The sequence below is a fragment of the Equus asinus genome, chromosome 10 (assembly GCF_041296235.1).
Source record: "Equus asinus isolate D_3611 breed Donkey chromosome 10, EquAss-T2T_v2, whole genome shotgun sequence".
NCBI classification, from domain to species: Eukaryota; Metazoa; Chordata; class Mammalia; order Perissodactyla; family Equidae; genus Equus; species Equus asinus.
In genome coordinates this window covers 58,823,767-58,837,268 of record NC_091799.1, presented here as the reverse complement: position 1 = coordinate 58,837,268, position 13,502 = coordinate 58,823,767, and the positions used below count along the sequence as shown (strand labels likewise).

The window sequence follows — 13,502 nt, the reverse complement described above, 5'->3', positions numbered from 1 at the left end:
CCTGTTTCCAAAATAAGCATTTTGTCTGTGAGTGCTACAGATTTCTGTGTTTAAAGTTTCCCTAATTTATCCAGAAGAAGATGTTAAATTACCTTTTTTTTTCCTTTGAGGTCATAATAGTTTATAACATTGTGAAATTTCAAAGTTTCATTTGTATATTTTGTTTGTCAGTCACTATATATATGCACCCTTTCACCCCTTGTGCCTTCTCCCTAACCCCTTTCCCCTCTGGTAAGCACTGATCTATTCTTTTTGTCTGTGTGTTTATCTTCCACATATGAGTGAAAACATATGGTGTTTGTCTTTCTATGTCTGGCTTATTTCACTTAACGTAATATAAGATAATATCTGTCTGGCTTCTTTCACTTAACATAATATAAGATAATATCTGTCTGGCTTCTTTCACTTAACGTAATATCAAGGTCCCCCATGTTGTTGCAAATGGGAGAGATGATTTTGTCTTTTTTATGGCTGAGTAATAGTCCATTGTGTGTGTGTGTGTGTGTGTGTGTGTGTGTATATATGTATACACCACATCTTCTTTATCCAATCATCAATCGATGGGCATTTGGTTTGCTTCCATGTCTTGGCTATTGTGAATAATACAGCAATGAACATAGGGGTATGTAAGTCTCTTTTAATTGTTGATTTCAAGTTCTTTGAATAAATACCCAGTAGTGGGATAGCTGGGTGTATGGTATTTCTATTTTTAATTTTTTGAGAAATCTCCATACTGTTTTCTATAGTGGCTGTACCAGTTATGTTCCCACCAGCAGTGTGTGAGGGTTCACTTTTCTCCACATCCTCTCCAACATTTGTTGTTTTCTATCTTGGCAATTATATCCATTCTAACATGTGTAAGGTAATATCTCATTGTAGTTTTGATTTGCATTTCCCTGATGTTTAGTGATGTTGAACATCTTTTCATCTGCCTGTTAGCCATCTGTATATCTTCTTTGGAAAAAATGGTTATTCATATCCTCTGCCCATTTTTTGATCAGGTTGTTTGTTTTATTGTTGTTGAGTTGTATGAGTTCTGTATGTATTTTGGAGATTAACCCCTTGTCGGATCTATGATTTGCAAATATTTTCTCCCAGTTGGTGGGTTGTCTTTTTGTTTTGTTCATGGTTTCTTTGCCTTCCAGAAGCTCTTTAGTCTGATAAAGGTTCCGCTTGTTTATTTTTTCTTTTCTTTCCCTTGCCCTAGTAGACATGGTATTTGAAAAGATTCTTCTAAGATCAGTGTCAAAGAGCGTACTGCCTTTATTTTCTTCTAGGAGTTTAAGAGTTTCAGATCTTGCCTTCAGGTCTTTGATCCATTTTGAGTTAATTTTTGTGTATGGCAAAAGATAATGGTCTACTTTCATTCTTTTGCATTCAGCTGTCCAGTTTTCCAAACACCATTTATTGAAGAGACTTTCCTTTCTCCCTTGTATGTTCTTAGCTCCTTTGTCGAAGATTAGCTGTCCATAGATATGCAGTTGTACTTCTGAATATTCAATTCTGTTCCATTGATCTGTGTGTTTGTTTTGTACCATTACTGGGCTGTTTTGATTACTGTAGCTTTGTGGTATATTTTGAAGTCAGAAATTGTGATGCCTCCAGCTTTGTTCTTTTTTCTCAGAATTGCTTTAACTAATTGGGGTCTTTGTTGCCCTATATGAATATTAGGATACTTTCTTCTATTTCCATGAAGAATGTTGTTGAGATTGTAATTGGGATTGCATTGAATCTGTAGATTGCTTTGGGGTTGTATGGACATTTCAACTATATTTATTCTTCCAATCCATGTGCATGGAATATCTTCACAGTTCTTTATGTCATCATCGTTTTCTTTCAGTAATGTCTTATAGTTTTCATTGTATAGATCTTTCACCTCGGTTGAATTTATTCCTAGATATTTTGTTCTTTTTGTTGCAATTGTAAATGGGATTGTACTTTTGAGTTCTCTGTTAGTTCATTATTAGAAGGTAGAAATGCAACTGATTTTTGTCAGTTGATTTTGTACCCTGCAACTTTGTTATAGTTGATTATTTCTAATAGTTTTCTGATGCATTCGTTAGGATTTTTTATATATAAATGTAGTCTGCCAACAGTGAGAGTTTCACTTCTTCATTGCCTATTTGGATACCTTTTACTTCTTTTTCTTGCCTAATTGCTCTTGCCTCCAGTACTATGTTGAATAAGAGTGGCGAGAGTGGGCACCCTTGTCTTGTTCCTGTTCTCAGAGGAATGGCTTTCAGCTTTTCCCAATTGAGTATGATATTGGCTGTGGGATTGTCATATATGGCTTTTATTATGTTGAGCTACTTTCCTTCTATACCCATTTTATTGAGAGTTTTTATGATAAATGGATGTTTGATCTTGTCACATGCTTCCTCAGTGTCTATTGAGATGATCATGTGGTTTTTTTCCTCATTTTGTGCTGTATCACATTAATTGATTTGCAGATGTTGAACCATCCCTGCCTTAGTGGTATAAATCCCACTTGGTCATGGTGTATGATCCTTTTAATGTACTGCTGTATTTGGTTTGTCAGTATTTTGTTGAGGAGTTTTGCATCTGTGTTCATCAGCAATATTGACCTGTAATTGTCCTTCTTTCTGTTGTCCTTCTCTGGCTTTGGGATTAGGGTGATATTGGCCTCATAAATGTGTTAGGAAGTGTTCTGTTGTCTTCAACTTTTTGGAATAGTTTGAGAAGGATAGGTATTAAACCTTCTTTGAATGTTTGGTAGAATTCTCCAGAGAAACCATCTGGTCCTGGACTTTTATTTTATCGATTGGTGAGGAAGATTGACCCTGAGCTAATACCTGTTGCCAGTCTTCCTCTTTTTGCTTGAGGAAGATTGTCATTAAGCTAACATCTGTGCCCATCTTCCTCTCTTTTTTATGTGAGACACTGCCACAGCATGGATTCATGAGTGGTGCGTAGGTCTGCCTATGGGAACTGAACTTGTGAACCCTGGGCCACCAAAGCGGAACACGTGAACTTAACTACTACACCTTGGGCTGGCCCCCTGGACTTTTATTTTTTGGGAGGTTTTTGATTATTGTTTCAATCTGTTTACTTGTGATTGGTCTATTCAGATTCTCTGTTTCCTCTTGGTTCCATTTTGGGAGGTTGTATGTGTCTTAAGAATTTATCCATTTCTTCTAGATTTTCCATTTTGTTGGCATATAGTTTTTCATAGTATTCTCTTATAATCTTTTGTATTTCTGTGGTATCTGTTATGATTTCTCCTTTTTCGTTTCTAATTTTATTTATTTGAGGCTTCTCTGTTTTTTCTTAGTCTAAGGGTTTGTCAATTTTGCTTATCTTCTCAAAGAACCAGCTCTTAGTTTCATTGATCCTTTCTACTGCTTTTTAGGTTTCAGTTACATTTATTTCTGCTCTAATTTTTATTATTTCCCTCCTGCTGACTTGGGCTTTGTGTGTTCTTCTTTTTCTAATTTGGTTAGGTGTAGTTAAAGATTGCTTATTTGAGATTTTTCTTGTTGTTCTCTTGCGTTGTGTTTTTCATCTCCAACATTTCTGACTTTTTTTAAATATAGTTTCAGTCTCTTGTGAAGAATTCCTTCTGTTCATTAATTTTATTCCTCATTTCATTGAACTGTCTTTCTGAGTTTTCTTGTAACTCATTGACTTTTTTTATTATCGCTATTTTGAATTGTCTGTCATTTAGATTGTAAATTTCTGTGCCTTCAGGATTGATTTCTGGGTGCTTGTCATTTTCCTTTTGGTCTGCAAAGTTAATATACCTCTTCATACTATTTGATGGGGTGGATTTGTGCCATCACATGGTGGTAGTATCTGGCCAGAGATTCCACCTGCCACCACTGGGTGGGGAGGTCAGGAACTGTGAATTCTAAGCCTGCTGTGATCCCTGGCAGTTGTACCTGTCCTTTGGAAGCTATGCTGACAGTGTCTGTCTGTGGTTGCTCACTTAATGCCTCTGCTTTACACAGTTATGCACAGGCGCTCTGGCAGGGGTCCCTTGCTTTGACCAACCAGCCAAGCTGGTGCAGTAGGCCGGGGAGGGTTGCATTGTTTTGCATGCATGATCCTGAGAGCGCTCCCGCTTTGCACTTGCTATCTGCCTTCCTGGGGTACTCAGCTTGGTGAAGATGCCCCCAGGATTGCTTAGCCTCCTCTGTGTGGAGCTCTACCATGGCCTGGGAAGCAACTCCAAGAGAAGGCTTTTCTGTGGAGGGCCACCCTTTCCCCATTCTCCTCTCAGAGCCATGTGCGGTCCTGCACCCTAGATTGCTGCCCTTTGGTGGAGAGAGGAGATTCCCCTTACTTCCTTCAACTGCCCTCAGCGTGGTCCAGCATCTCTACCTGCAGACATCTGGCTGCATGGATCTCTCAGACGTCTATTGTGTTGTGTGAATGTCCTCTGTTGGTTTATAAGTGTGCTTTTCATTGTAACTGAGTGGAGACAGTCTAAGCGAGGAGCTCACTCTGCTGTGACGCTGACATCACTCATGCTAAATTACTTTTAAATTTTCATCTGAACTTTAATACAAGAATAGGTAGATATAAAGCTTAAGGAATATGAATTTTTTATCCTTTCTTTTACTTAGACTTCAGAAAGTACTACTCCAGTAAGAAGCAAACCTGAGGAAAGAGAAAAGTATGTGATAGGAAACTCTCCACAGAAGACCAGTGAACCTGAAGCTGAGATCAGTCCTGGAAATCTACCAGTGACTGCAAATATGAAAGTGTCTGAGAACTTGAAGCATATTGTTAATCATGATGATGTTTTTGAGGTATGGCTTTACGATTATTCTAGAATGATCATAACAACTGATAAGAATTTAGCATTTCATTGTTGCCAAGTAAAGACAGGAAAAACCTGGTATGAATAGCAGAAAATAAGCTCATGCATTTGCCATTGTGAAATTCCGTAATATTTGCTGTAATATCACTCATTTATCACTTTAGACTTAAAATTTTTATACCCGTTTTACTCAAATGTTTGAGTTAATCTAATTTTAAATGTAAGCTAGATTGTGGTGGTCTAATTCTGTAAAATACATGATAGTGACTCCTTTTATTTCTGTAACTTAAAAATGAAAAGATTGCCATAGGTATACTTCAATTATTTGACTTATTTAAGCATTTATCATTGATTGTGAAGTATTTTTTTTGTTGTTGAATGTCTGAGGCTTTTTTTTTAGTGTTTCTTGTAGTGGATCAATAAACGCTGTAACTTTTTTTAAAAACAGCTTTATTGAGGTATAACTCATACTGTAAAATTCACCTATTTAAATAAAGGTACAACTCAGTGGCTTTTAGAACACTAAAAGTTGTACAACCTTCACCACCATCACTTTTAGAGCATTTTCATTATCTCAAAAAGAAAGCCCATACTTCTTAGCCTTCACCCCATAAATTCTCCATCCCGCTGATCCATAGGCAACTAGTTATCTACCTTATCTGCCTCTAAAGATTTGGCTATTCTTGGCATTTCATATAAATGTAATCATACAGTATGTGGTCTTTGTGACTGGTTTCTTTCACTTAACATAATGCCTTCAAGATTATCCAAATTGTAGCATGTATTGGTACTACTTCATCCATTTCTTATGTCTGAATAATATTCCATGTAATCGTCAACAATGTACATTTGAGTTATTTCCTGATTTTGGCTATGGTGAATAAGGCTGCTGTGAATTTTTGCATACAAGTGTTGGTGTGGATTTATGTTTAGTTTCTCTTGGGTATCTACCCAGGAGTAGAATTGCTGGATCATATGGTAACTCTATATTTAACTATTTGAGAAACTGCCAAACACTTTTTCCAAATGCAGTTGCACCATTTTACATTCCCCTCATATACTGCTGGAGGTAATGTAAAATGGTGAAGCTGTAACCTTTAAAAATGAAATTCTGAAGTGTTTTTCATTTACAGCTGCATTATCCACTATGCTACCCATTAGCTACAAGTAGCTATTTAAATTTAAATAAAACACTGAGCTTCTTTGTTATACTAGCCACATTTCACATGTTCAGTACCTCATCTGTCTAGTTAGTGGCTACCATGTTGAACCACTGATGGTTTCCATCATGACAGAAGGTTTCACTGGAGAGCACTGGTGTATAGAAATAGTGATATTGTGGATTTATAATAGCATCTTTATTGCTGAAAATTCAAATGCCTTCAAAGTACGTCATTTATCTTCAAAGTTATCCTGTGAGCTAGTATTTTCTGCAGGAAAAATCTCATGGTTTTTGAATGTACTAAATGGATCACATCATTCAATAGACTGTTATAGACATTGAATGTGATATAACATAGTTGTGAAAGGTTTTTAGGTTTGTCCCAGTGAACTTATGTCTCATTTAGTATAATTTCTATGTGTGAGGCACTGTTTGGAGTTGAGGCACTGTTTGGAGTTGAGGCAGAATGGATAAATGAATATATAGAATGTAATCAAGGTTAGACTGTGCTAAGTGTGTAAGAAAAGTACTAATGAAAGTACTAAGTGCTACAGAAATTTAGAAAAGAGATATTTTCTGGCTACAAAGAACCAAGGATGTTCTGTAATCTTTGGGGAACCACTGAAGGCTTTTTAGCAGGGCATTACTTGTGACAGAGCTGTGTATGAGAGTTATCTGGCAGTAGCTACTGAATTCTCCCAAGTTTGAGGGCTTTTGAATAATGATAGTAGAAAATGCAGACTAGAAGTTATATAAGAATATTATAGATGTTGTGTATAAATATCCCTGACTATGAGGAATGGAGAAGAGGAAAAGCCACAAAACCATGCCTGAATAGTGTGATGATGCAATGAACAGAAGTAGGGATGTTAGAGAACAAACAGACTCACAAGGTCAAGTTCATTTTTGGATATGTGGAATTTGAACATTTGACAGGGCCATCAGGTAGTTAATTCAATAAGGAGCTGGACATGTGGTTCCGCTCAGAAGAGAAATCAAAGCTAGGTTATAAATTGGAGAATTGTCTACAGTAAACATAATCATTGAAGAAAACGCAATATCTAGGGGGAAGGGTAAGAAAGGAAGACATATGAGCTAACTGCAGGAAGGTTAATTCCTGCAAGCGAAGGGGACAGAAAGGTGGGAGGAGATTTAGGAGACTGCAGTTCGCAGAAGCCTGTGGTAATATGCAGATGGTCTCCAATTTACAATGGTGCGACTTAAGATTTTTCTGATTTGTTTACTTCACTGTGGTGTGAAAGCAGTAGGCATTCAGTAGATACCATACTTTGAATTCTGAATTTTGATCTTTTCCCAAGCTAGCAATATGCAGGATGATACTCTCTCATGATGCTGGGCAATGGCAGTGAATCACAGCTTCCAGTCAGCCACAGATCATGAGTGTAAACAACCGATACACTGACAACCTTTCTCTTCCCCTACAACTATTGTTTTTCACTTTCAGTGCAGTATTCAATAAATTACATGAGATACTCAACACTTTATTATAAAATAGGCTTTCTGTTAGATGATTTGGCTAACTGTGGACTAATGTAAGTGTTCTGAGCACATTTAAGGAAGGCTCAGCTAAGCTGTGATGTTCCATAGGTTGGGTGTATTACATGCGTTTTTGATTAAATGATGTTTTCAACTTACGATAGGTTTATCAGGACATAATCCTGTCGTTAGTCTCAGAAGATCTGTAATTTCCTGAAGGAGAAAGACTGGTCATCAATTTAAATGCTGCGGATATCAAAGATTAGAACAGACCATTTGCCTCTCCTTGTCTTGTTCTTTCATTGTTCATATTCATTCTGTCATTAAATCCTGTTAATTCCAAAATTTCTGTCAGATTCTTTTTCTCTTTACCTACCTTCACTGCCATTGCCCAAGGACAGAGGTGGTCTTTTTTCCTTCAGGACTTCTATGCTAGCTAGATTCCTTTCCACCAATCTCTTTCTCTTCCCATACATTCTTATTTTTGTTTTTTGCTGAGGAAGATTTGTCCTGAGCAAACATCTGTGCCAGTCTTACTCTATTTTTTAGTATGTCGGCCACCAGCACAACATGGCTGCCAACAGAGCAGTGTAGGTCCACACCCAGGAACCAAACCTAGGCTGCTGAAGAGGAGCATGCCGAACTTAACCACTAGGCCATCAGGGCTGTCCCCCTCTTCCCATACATTCTTAATACCAGAGTTACTATTTTAAAAGATAATCTGATCTTGTGAGTTCCTGGCTTGGCAGCTTCCAATAATGACCAGCACATCCTTAACTGAGTCTGTAGTTAGAGCATAACCTTTCACCATGCAGTCCAGTCTCCTTTTTGTCCTGCCACTTAACCTGAGCTCCAGCTGCATGGAGCTGACTTGCTATGCCTTTTCTTATTTCCATGCTTTCCTCTACTCAGAATGTCATTCCCCTCTTAACTCATCCTTTAAGACTAAACCAAATATATGTTCTTTTCCTGTTCTGCTAATCAGTAGTCTGACTTTCCATTATAGTACCGTCTTGAACAGGCTTGGCAAATGGTGGCCTACGGCTCAAATCCAGCCCACTGCCTGTTTTTGTATGGCTTGCAAGCAAGCACAGTTTTTACATTATTAAATGGTTGAATCAAAAGAAGATTTCATGATGTGAAAAATTAGATGAAATTCAGTTTTACTGGCACATAGCCACAGTCATTTTACGTGTTGTCTGTGACTACTTTTGTGCCACAATGGCAGAATGGAATAAGTGAAACAGAGACAGTATGGCCTGCAAAGCATAAAATATTTACTCTCTGGCCTTTTTACTGAAAAAGTTTACTGACTCCTGTTCATATCTTTATTATGGCGATTATGAGTACCTAAAAGTCTTAGTACTTTTAACAGGACACCTTTTTAAGACCTTTTATTTATTTTCATCATCTTAACTGGGAATAATTGAACCTGCACCAGATCTGATTTTATATATAGTATATATAGTGTTAAAATTTTTCTGTTGATATTTGTTGACTAACAGGTCATTTTTTTTGCCTATCTAATAACACTCAATGATAGATAACCTGGGATGATTGCCAAATATTAGAGAAAAATCCATAGAGAGTAATAAAAAATTCTGTCTTCAAATTGGGCAAAAAATTGCCATTAATTTATTTTAGTGGAAGAACACTTCAGTCCGGATTCCTTGGAATCCAGTGATCCTTGAGGGGATCAATTTGAGGATTAGGATGAGACTTTTTGTTGGAGTACCCTCACTAAACTGAGTTTTTTATGGCAGGGATTGTGTTTTATTCATTTTTGTTTCTCTGGTGCTTGACATAGTACCCAGAGTATAGGAATGATGAATACACTTGAATTAAAGCCTGTCACAGAAAATTATCCCAGAAGTACTTGGCATATTAATAATTGCCATATCTTAAAAAATTTAAAATTAATCATATACTAGTTTTAGTCACTATTATAATAAAAAGGTTTCATGCATATTCTAAATATTCTTTTCTCTTTGAAGTTCTTATGACTTAGTATTTATTCATTTAAAGAAACCAAAATTTATTTTTATAAATATTTTCTCTCTTTTTTTCTTTAAATTAGGAATCTGAAGAACTTTCTTCTGATGAAGAGATGAAAATGGCAGAGATGCGACCACCATTAATTGAAACCTCTATTAACCAGCCAAAAGTGGTAGCACTTAGTAGTAACAAAAAAGGTTAGACATTAAAGGAAAGCACTAAGAATAGAAATGGGCTGAATAAAATTTATAGATGTTTTTTGGAGTAAATTTTAATTAAATGTCATTATGTTATTGAAAACACTTTTTTAGAAACAGTTTTTAAAACATGTCTTTCTAAAAGGTCTGATCATTACCTGTCTTGTTTTTAAAGAAAAATCTTGATAGATCTTTTGCCTCGTGCAAGTTTACTTATAAGGGCATGGACTTTATAGGTAGACAAACCTAGATTATGATTCCATTTCTACCACTTATTTGCTGTGTGATCCTTGAGCTACTTCATTTTATCCGTGTGTACATATTTAACTTGACATACAGTGAGGCTGATGAAGGATTTTGTGAATATCAAATGTACTAGATTATTCAGTGTACTCAGATCTAGCACAGTTCCTAATGTATATTAGATGCTTGTTGTTATTTATCTATCCCAAAACATTTTTTTAAACCCTCCCCCCCAAGCCATTTTTTCATATAGCGTAGAACCTCAGACTCTTAGAAATGAAAAGGAACTTGCAGGATATCTATCCTTACTTTTTATCCTTCCCTCACTCCTCCCCACCAGTGCCTGAACTTCTCTGCATTATCTCCACCAAATATTTATCCAGCCTTTGCCCTTATGGCATTAATGAAACTTAGTATCAAGGTGGCCCTTGGATAGCTTGGTTTTCATAATAATAGTGGTAGTGATATTTGCTGAGTATTTACTGATTGCTACTTACTATGCTAAATATTTTACATGTTATTATCTAATTGTCAAAATTGCCCCCTGATAAGGCGGTGGAAGAAGAGGAATATATCTAGGAAAGAACTTAAGTGCCATATGGTTTTAACAGTATCTTAAAAATTCAGAATCCAAGGGCTGGCCCTGGAGCCAAGTAGTTAAGTTCACACGCTCTGCTTCGGCAGCCCAGGGTTTCGCCAGTTCACATCCTAGGCGCAGACTTAGCGCTGCTCATCAAGCCATGCTGAGGCCACAACTAGAAGGACCCACAACTAAAATATACAACAAAGTACTGGAGGGATTTGGGGTGAAGAAGGGAAAATTTTTAAAAAAAAATTTAGAATTGAAGACTCAAATACCTTAAAGTTGAAGAGCCCATGTGCTACTGTTTTCAACTGTAAACACAATCCAGACTACTTGAACTGAGATATTTGGAACAACAAATATATCCTTAATTCATATAATCTCCTATGACTATGTCTGTATATACTATTTCTATGATTTGGCTAGGATTGATTTAGTTAAAAAAACCTTTAGGGTTGTAAAGATAGTATGTTATGTTTTTATTACTATTTTTTTTTAAAGGAGTTGTGTATTTTTTAAGATTTTTTATTTTTTCCTTTATTCACTCCAAAGCCCCCTGGTACATAGTTGTATATTCTTCATTGTGGGTCCTTCTAGTTGTGGCATGTGGGATGCTGCCTCAGCGTGGTTTACTGAGCAGTGCCATGTCCGTGCCCAGGATTCGAACCAACGAAACACTGGGCCGCCTGCAGCGGAGCACGCGAACTTAACCACTCGGCCACGGGGCCAGCCCCTTTATTACTATTTTTAAAAGATACTAATTTTTATACTACCTGCTGTAATAGAATATGAATATTGTCTATTTCTGTTTATATAATTGTTACATACAAAACCATCTCACATCTGGAGAGTTCACTATTCTTATATAATTCTTTGAAATGATTTTAAAATGTGGAGGGCTTGTGAAAATTCCTTGATTTGTTTGATGTTTGTTTTTTGATTGACTATGCTGCTCATTGTTATTGTCAGAGTAGATGAAAACAATTCCATATGTGTATGAAATACTTCCTCCAGATAAGTTTACCAAAGCTGTGAACTGCATTATGTATTTTTTATTATTATGACTTTTTAAAATTATAAATGAGTGGAAAAGCATATTCACTAAAACTAATTGATGGCCTGGAAAACATTGTGTAATATCATTTTGTCAGTATTTAAAACTGAATCAAATTCTGAGTAGCCCTACATTGATTATATTTTTAAATACAAAAGGTGTCACTATTTGTAAATTAATTTTCTGTGTATTGGGACTGAATTTTCAGAGGTGCCCCTGGTTATCTTATCCATATAATTCTTTACCTTATATATTGAACAGGACAATATAAATGTCATTTGTCCTCACTGGAAAGTATTTCACACAAATTGTTGGTGACTTGATCAACGGCTTAAGTTTTTTTGTTTCAGATGATACAAAGGATACAGATTCTTTATCAGATGAAGTTACACATAATAGCAATCAGAATAACAGCAACTGTTCTTCTCCATCTCGGATGTCTGATTCAGTTTCTCTTAATACTGATAGTAGTCAAGATACCTCACTCTGCTCTCCAGTGAAACAAACTCATATTGGTATTAATTCCAAAATCAGGTTTGTGAACATCTTAACAAAATAATTTATGTGTACAATAAGTAGAGATAGCAAGGCAAAGATATATGACTAAAACATAAAGGATTTCACAAATTAATATTAGAGAAGTGGTTCAGGCAGTATGTGGTTTCTTCTCCATTTTATTACTAATTAGTTTTTATACATTGTCATTTTAAATTAGTTTCTTAAATAGAGAAGAAACTATTTAAAATGTATTCTAATTCTTTTCATTAAAAGATTGTACCAGTTTTACAGTATTTCTAGGTTTTACAACATAAACTGCCTATTTGGAGCAATTCAAGTTGAAGGGGGTATTTTTAGAGATAGAAATGCAAAATCATTTTTAGGGGATACCATTAAAAGGTTCATTCAAATACTTTTAATTAGTCTGTATCTTTGGCTTAGATTTAAATTAGTAGGTCAAACTCTCTGAAACAAGACTTAATTCGTACAGCCTGGAATTTTGCTGAAGTTTAAAACACATTTATTATTTGGGCCCTCAAGAAGTTTCGTTCTCAAAGAAAGACTATGCCATCTTACCTTCCTGGTAATCTATCAGCTAGAGTGCTTGATAGAAAGGTATGGGTTGCTACTGAACCCAAAACTTACTGTATGGACTTTGTTAACTATTTTTTAGAGTTAAGTTGTTCTTAAATTCCAGGCATATTTAAGTCAAATTTTTGTATGTATTGATTTGTATTGTTGTAAGAGGAAGATGAATTTTATGCCTCAAAATGAGTTTAGCTATTATGTAGTTGTAATTATGATTAATCATTTATATCTGTTCTCTGAATTTGAGGCTAAGACCCAGTATGGTAAAATATGAATTTTTATAACCTCTGAGATGTTAAGATAATGATTAATTTGTTGAATAATGAAATTTTACTGATATTGTTGGGCAGTAGTTTAGTATTTTCTAAATCATGTTTTTTATATAAGGAAATAAAGGCTCAAAAATGGATATAGCCACACTTTTTTGTGTTGCATTTCTAATAATGAATATTATCTGTTTACCTAGTAGGAAGATCAGTATTAAGGAATATTTGTTGAAACATAACTTAAATATTTATACAGGAGGATACGAACATTTTCATATCACCAAGTAGAAATAAAATATTTTCTATAATTTTGAAATGGCATATCTGTAAATATTTGCCAAATACAATGTAGTCACTTAGAAGAGTGATTAGTTTTTTTGATCTTTCTTCATATTTTATAGATCTTTGAGTGATTGTTTAGTTCTTTGTACAATTTCCTTATGTATATATTTGAATCTAATAATAACTCTTTAGTTAATGTGATTAACTATGGTTAATAATGTAAGGTTTCAGAATTATTTGGAAAAATGTTCCGTGCTCTTAACTATTCAGGTTACTGGCTTTTGCTCCAAATATCTATCTTTCAAGCATTTCATGTTTTAGCACATTTGTGAAAAGATGCAGCAGTACAAGAGG

The 13,502-nt window shown here is 35.4% G+C and overlaps 1 protein-coding gene across 11 annotated transcripts in view; it reads left to right on the top strand.

Moving 5' to 3' along the window:
* Positions 1-13,502, top strand: part of ERBIN (erbb2 interacting protein) — a 135,605-nt gene that overhangs the window by 104,419 nt on the left and 17,684 nt on the right. For all 11 annotated transcript variants that reach the window (XM_014856374.3, XM_014856373.3, XM_014856372.3 and 8 more), the window contains 3 exons: positions 4,587-4,772; positions 9,520-9,634; positions 11,865-12,048. In XM_014856374.3, the coding sequence (XP_014711860.1) occupies positions 4,587-4,772; positions 9,520-9,634; positions 11,865-12,048 (485 nt within the window). The remainder of the gene's footprint in view (positions 1-4,586; positions 4,773-9,519; positions 9,635-11,864; positions 12,049-13,502) is intronic.